General features: G+C 37.5%; 1 protein-coding gene across 3 annotated transcripts; it reads right to left on the bottom strand.

Moving 5' to 3' along the window:
- Positions 1-958: 958 nt before the first annotated feature.
- On the bottom strand, positions 959-5,742 carry eif3k (eukaryotic translation initiation factor 3, subunit K). 3 transcript variants are annotated; one of them, XM_079246591.1, is made up of 9 exons: positions 5,588-5,742; positions 5,144-5,242; positions 4,804-4,924; positions 3,517-3,594; positions 2,529-2,595; positions 2,325-2,402; positions 1,985-2,110; positions 1,121-1,157; positions 959-1,078 (listed from the first exon to the last, which is right to left on the bottom strand). In XM_079246591.1, exons 1-8 carry the CDS (start codon positions 5,647-5,649, stop codon positions 1,126-1,128), a joined length of 663 nt encoding a protein of 220 aa, XP_079102717.1. In that variant the 5' UTR covers positions 5,650-5,742; the 3' UTR covers positions 959-1,078; positions 1,121-1,125. The 3 variants fall into 3 exon arrangements, with proteins under 3 accessions (XP_079102717.1, XP_079102716.1, XP_079102718.1); XM_079246590.1 differs by having other exon boundaries at positions 959-1,157; XM_079246592.1 differs by having other exon boundaries at positions 959-1,157; positions 3,517-3,591.
- Between the last annotated feature and the right edge of the window lie 1,560 nt (positions 5,743-7,302).

Raw genomic sequence — 7,302 nt, 5'->3', positions numbered from 1 at the left:
CTGGGCAGAAAGGTGCGGCTCCTGCAGCGGGTTTCCTTTCCTTTCTCTGTCAGCACCACACATGCGGAAGAAAGGTTTTCTCACACTTTACTCGGGTTCATAGTCTTTTACTCATTTCTTTCATCATTTAAAGCATTTGATGTCTGCAACCCTTCAGGTTACCATGTTTACTGTTTGCATCAGGACTCATTTTTATCAACATTCTGCAGTTCTTCATTAAATCAGTCTTAACCTTTTTGTGATCCCTGAAGCAAAGTGAGCATTTATACTTAAAAACTAGCCTACAGAATCATAACTTGTCATTATTTTACTTTTCTGGCTATTCTATTGAAGGGAATCAGGAACAAATTCCAAATGTAAATTGTGCAAAAATATACACAATTGAAAGATAGAATAAGAATAATAATGATCACATTTACAACAGAACCACAGATTTATGGAGCTCAACTAAGCTTGTCACTGTAAGGTATGAATATCCCAACAACACAAAACGTGTTCACACAGGCAGAGCTTCAAATGAACTTGATTTTTTCAGTAAGCCCGTAATGAAAGGTGGTCAAATATGACAAAGAAAACAGTAATGTAAAGTAACACAGTGATGCCAAATGTCTCAGAAACTGTTATGTATCATGCTGGGTTGTCAGGGTTAGGTCAGGGTTGACAAGATTTGCATCCCCATGTTTTAACGGCTAATATAAATAAGTTACAAGTATGAAACTTCTCTTTGGGGACCCCTGGGGGGGAGAACCACTGCATTAGAGGATAACAGCCCATTAAACTGCTGTTTGAAATCTTTCAGTCAAAGCAGTGATTGCTGAGTATTTTTCTGTTTTCCTTGTAAAATGTGTGAGTGTGAAACATGAGACCACCCATCATCAAAACTGTGACATCAACCTGAAAACCGAAACACGGAAAAGCAAGAAAAGATCCTGAAGAAATAAACACAGAGAGGTTGTAATGATGGTTCATTTTTTATTGAGAAATTGTGTGATTTGGTGTGAAAAGAAGACACGGCTGACTGTGAAGTGGCTGGTGTGTGTGTGTGTGTGTGTGTGTGTGTGTGTGTGTGTGTGTGTGTGTGTGTGTGTGTGTGTGTGTGTGTGTGTGTGTGTGTATGTGTTTGCATCACTGTGATGTGGCCATGATGCTGGAAACACCTGGAAAAAAAACAGGAAGATGAGTAATGAGAAATACGACCATTCACACTTAAATAAAAGCAAATACTGAAATACATTTTAAAATATGAAGGGACCCCTTCCTGCTGCACCACGAGGTGCCAGGCTGACGACACTTCCCCGTTAATTTATCACATATTTTTAAGGCTTTTTACAGCTGTTTGGCACTCTGGAACATCTGATAAGACCCACACACACCTGGAGTTAAGATCGTGTATTTGGTTCTTAATGTGACTTATGTTGCCATTCTCTACCGGGTCATTTGTTTATCAGGCTGCAGAAACTGGAAAACTCAGAGAGGGAAACATGCGGAGTGCTGCGTGGAGCACGTAGAAGACAAAGCAGACCTTCTCTACCATGGAGTCACGGCTGAGCCCTGCATTCCTGAGTTTGCCACCAAGCTTGATGGTTTTGCCGCCATAAGCTGGCCTTGTCCTGAGCCAGTGTGCCCTTTTGCAGGTCATTATGGTTATGTGGAGTTAGAGAAGACTTGACAGGAACTATTCAGAATTGACCTGCAGTGCAGAGTATAAAATGTGCTTCATATCATATCCCCAGTTTGCCGTGACGAACTCACAGTGGTACACGATGAAGACATGATGATGCTCAGAGGTGAGCCAACCATGACCCCTCCCACCAAACCTCTTCTCTTTCATAAATCACTCCACAAAAAAGGAAAATCAGTCATGGCAGAAAAAACATGTGAAGGAGGCTTTTCATGTTGTTTTTCTTCTCTGCAGATCTTTGACTGTTGTTAAACAGCTGAGTTTTCGCTCAGCTCGTGAACGACTTGGAGCAGCAGGACTCACTCTCAAAGTCGATCTTCTCCACAATGTTTTTGGGCTTGATGCTCTCCTCCTGGTTGTAGATGAAGATCTGTCCGTCCTCGTTCTCAGTCCAGCCGTACTTATTCATCCAAACCTTCACCTGCGTGTCTGCAAAGGCAGGAAGCAGAGTGGGTCACGTCATTTTAAACGTTTTCTGGAGAGATAAATAAAAACTCATCTTTCTTCATCATGGACATCTTCAGAAATAATTCTTTTTTCATTTAATGAATCTTATTTTACATGTTTACTGTGTTTTTATAGTTATAAACCAAAAAACTGATTAAAACTGTCAAGCTTTGTGAACTTGTGTCAAACTTCCTACCCAGCGGGTCTCCCAGCATCTCAGCCAGTAACCGGTGCTCAATGGTCTGGTAGGTGATGCCCACAACGTGGCAGATGACTGATGAGGAAGACAAATTAAACATGTTCAAATGGAGATTTTTGCAGTCTGAGTGCGTCTCTTTCTGATCACTGCAACATGCAAGAGTTTTTCCAGTTACATAATTCAGGGGAAAAAAGTACTAACACTTGCGAACCGAGTCTTCAAAACCAGTAATGCCGTCGATGAGCTCTCTGTTCTCCTCAAGACTCGTCTGTCAGGAAGACAAAGACAAAATACACAGTTGTGCAAGTTTGAAAATCAGGACAAATTCTGCTGCTGGATATGTGATTTTCACTCCGATGTAAAATGTATCAGTCTCAGAAATTTTATGTTTAGATTTATGCCACGTCTGTTCGACTCTACAAACAGCATAGTTATAGCTTATATATAAATATATCTCAAGTCCTCCTGAGAGTTGCTCCTGGTACTTATCCAGGCTGAGGATGCACTGATGTATACGTTAGCTTTTGTTGATGATTTTTTCATGAGTTTATGTGTATGTGTCTTCTTTCATGGATTTGATCTATTTTAATAAAATTACTATTATTATTAGCAGAGAATAATCAGTCAAAAGAAATTATTTTGAACGTATTCACATGATTTCCATGTTATTAATCACTGTCTTCTTAAAAACGAATAAAAATAAAATAGCTTCTAAATAGCGTCTAAATGCATGACACTTGCATTCTGCTTTGCACCCTTTGCATGCTTGTTTGTCTCCTATACTCGGTGCTCAAATATACAAAACATTAATACGGCTGTTTTCCAGATAAAATTAGGCTCCATCCACCAACAAATCTGATGTTAAGTCCTAGCTGTGAGCTTTTTAAAAAGATTGAGGCTTTCATGAAAATGACTCGTGGCTACAAACACTCAGGAACATTTGAGAGCCGACATGTTTGAAATCATCTTTTGTGTTGTTTTCTGCTGTTCTGTTTTTTAAATATAATAATAAAACCACAGTCATGATTTGCCATATTTTTTATTATAACAGAAAATACTGTTATTTTAAAATAAAAAGCAAGACGTACGTGACTGACTTTAGAAGAAAAATTAATTATTTTCAGTCATTAACTCGGGAACAAGTCGTAGGCAAGAGGACGGGATGTAACTGTGTAAATGAGTGTCTTACCCAGAAGCTCTGGAAGTGGCAGGTCTCCAGTAGGTTCCCCAGGTAGAGGATCTGCCTGATGGGTCGTTCCTCTTGCTGCGACACAGTAGTCAAGGAAACACCCCCCCCAGACCCCAAAACAGAACCCACTAGCACAATTTACATACAGTCCTATATAGTGGCCCCAATTTAAGGAAAAGAAAAATAATTTAAAAAAACCACACTTGCCCCTTCAGCGGATAATGAGATAGACCATATGAGCCGAGGCAAGCACAACTACAAGGGCCCCCTATCCTATACTTATAACAGATTAAAGGGCCTGGTAGAACACAGAGCATTGAACAGAAAACTTAAGAGGGAAACAGATACAGAATCCACCTCTGAAGACCTTGAATTGAAGGAGATCTGCAGTAGTTCTCAATCGTTCTCTTATAATAGCCGACATTAAACTACTACAGTTGAATCTTATACATAGAGTCTACAAGACTCCCTCTCGTCTCCATAAGATAAGGAATCGCCATTCTGAATTCTGTCCTAGGTGTAAGACTGAAATAGTATCTCTTCTCCACATGTTCTGGTCGTGCGGATGTCTCCAGCAATACTGGAAATCTGTCCTTGATACTATAAGAGCTATTGTTAGGAGGGAAATCCCACCAAACCGACGACTAACACTATTGGGAGACCTGTCTACTTTACCAACCAATCTGTGAGGAGGACTAACACTGGCTCCATTAGACCTGCTCTAACTCTCACCAATAAATGCATGGTTATCAACTGTAAAAACAAGGATCCCCTAGTGTTTCTTTGTGGCTTAAAGAGGTGTCATCATATTTACCATCAGAAAGGATTGTTTAATCTCAAGAAGCAGCCAGCAACTTTGATAAATGTTGGGGAGAATTTATGTCCTTCCTACATAGCAGAGCTGCATCTAGGGACGATGTTTACGATGAGGGATGTCTGGATCAGGCCACTCTGTTAGTGGGCTAAGCGTAAAGTTGTCCTACATATGACCATATGACATAGATATAGCCTTATCCTGGTGTTCTTCTGTTGTCACTTTTAACATGTCATTCCCTTTTTCTTTTTTTTTCCCGTTGGGGGGAGTGAGAGGTGATTGAGATGGAAGGGGGTGGTATGGGGGCGTCATTTAATGTTACCTGTACTGATTCTGTAACTATGTGCTCTGCAATAGTTCAATAAATAAAGTGTTCAAAAAAGGAAAAAACTCACCTTTATCATTTTAGTGTGACTCGTGACAAAACTAAAGTCAGAAGAAACCACTCTGCTGAAATGGCACCAAAAGGATACGTGTGTCTGGTCGATCATGCACTTACACAGTGTGAAGTCAGTGTGTGGGAGGTTTGTCAGAGCCTTCAGTAGAATCTGTGAAGTTACATGAGTCTGGAAGTAGGCTGGATTAAACTGGTACCTGAAGATTTAATGAAAGAGTAGTCATCTTTCTGTTGGAAGAAGCAAACTTACCAAAACATCCACCCAAATCTAACCAACAAGACATCAAGCCAAAAGGAGAACACAAAAAAGGAACTGTAAAGATTTAAAAGCTTTTGGACAACTAAATAGGTTTTTCTATGCAAGTTAAATTATTTAACTTTTTGGTATTTTTCCTCACAGTTTTGGTGCAACTTACAGCTTCAACACAGCCAGATTTGCTTCCAGGTCATAGGCATTTTCTCGAGCTTGTGTCTCCACATAGCGCTCCAAAGTCACAAGGTTTTCTGGGTTGTACCTGTGAAAAGACACATGATATCTACTATGGATACGGAAACTTACTTATAATAGTGTCCACACCTGCACCTGCATTGCCAATGCTAACGGTTGTTTAGGTACAATATGACAACTACTCGTATTGATGTTCACTTTATTTATATCCCTGTCATTGCTCAATTTAACACCCAAAAGACTAAATTACTCGACTTTAGACTTTATAAAACACCTTTTACTGCTCGTGGCATTGATCATTTATTTGCCGCTGAATGAACTCAGTAAAGTTTAGCCCAAAAAAAGCCAAACATGCTAAGCTACAGTTAGCTTGCATGCCCGGTCTTTGGATTTTTACGGCTGCTATTCATACCTATCAATTCCTCGCAACAGTCTCCCAACATTCGCCCTCATTTGCTCAAAAGATGACGCCATTTGGTCCAAACCTTAAGAAAAAATTTTATAGTATAAACCGAATTAATCGCACACGTGGGCCAAAAGACAGGCAAGTTTTCGGGCGGAGGGACAAAAGGGTCGGACCGGAAGTGTGGATGGACCGGAATGATGATGAAAAGAGATTTTTTATTTTTTTTATTTTTTTTATTTATTTTTTTTTATTGTTTGTTTGTTTTTTATTTATAACTTCAATTATTTTACGGAATTTACAACAGTCTTCAAAAAGAAACAGCAAAAGACAATTGAACAAAAAGCAAAAAGGGACATAGGGCACTAATGAGAAGAGACAGTTGCTATTAAAAAATAAATAAATGAATTAAAGAAAATAAAAATAATAATAATAAAAAATAAAAGACTAAATGCTGAATTAAATTACATTTGTTACAAATATCCTTTGTTTTTTTTGCCTTTTTGTTGTTTGAGTCTGAGATTGTATCAAGATACATTTTTACTTCAGTTATAAAGAGATTAAAAAGTGGTTTTCTATGCATTACTTTACTTTTGTGAATGTGGAACATTACGAGAAACAGATGACAGACAAATATAGTGTTCCTATACCTCAAGATGAATATAACTGTTATTAATGCCCTCCCATCAGGTATCATGGCACTATCACATTGTGATCCAAACATACATACCTCCTATAATATAACTAACTACAGTGTTAAAGTGAACAAAGTTTCCATCTCTGATAAGAAATTTAATAATGTTTTCATAAGAAAACTCCTCATTACTAAAACTATTGCACTTGCTAGACAGAGGTGGCTGGAACAGACACTAGATGAACATGGAACGCTATATTTACTCTTCCTTACAAATTTATTCTGCCCAATAAGGTTCAAGAACTTGTCTTCAAAATTGTGCATAAATATTATCCTTTTAACAGTCTCATCTACAAATACATACCTGGTGTAAATGATAAATGCAACTTTTGCCAAAATTAATTTGGAACCATAGAACACTTATTCTTTTGATGTGTGCATGTATCTAATTTCTGGTCTGAGTTTCAATTAGATCTTAAGAAACATTTGGGTAAGGATTTCCTTTTAAATGAGTCTGACCTGCTACTTATTTATAGAAATTCTAGCTCTGCCAAAAATGAATCATATATCATCAATTTGATGATTATTTTAGCAAAGTTTCACATGCATAAAATGAAATACACAAATGCCCACTTTTTCTCTCTTCAAAAATTTGATCTATGTACTTACTTTCATGTGATCCAAAAATCGAACTGTACTAACATAAAACATACTAAAATCTTACATCTGTGCAAACTGTACAACTACATCACTGGTTGATTCCCCTTGTATTCTACTGTGTAATTTATTTGTTTTTGTTCCTTTTTAATGATCATCTTCATGATCACACCTTGTAGAAACTGACCCTTGTAATAATTTTTCAAAAACTTAATAAAAAAAAAAAAAAAAAGAAGAAATGATAGACCAGTTGGATAAACACTCTACTATATTATTTGATGGTTTAATCCCTTCAGTTTTTTCCATATTAATAAGATAAAATAGTCCAATACACAGTTTGAATCTTCAACTTAATTAATAATAAATAAAAACTTTAATACAAATCTAAGAAAACAAAAACAAACAAACAAATAAAATGGAAAACTAAAGATTG

Source organism: Telmatherina bonti (assembly GCF_933228915.1).
Source record: "Telmatherina bonti genome assembly, chromosome: 9".
NCBI lineage: Eukaryota > Metazoa > Chordata > Actinopteri > Atheriniformes > Telmatherinidae > Telmatherina > Telmatherina bonti.
This window is presented reverse-complemented; position numbering and strand designations above follow the sequence as displayed.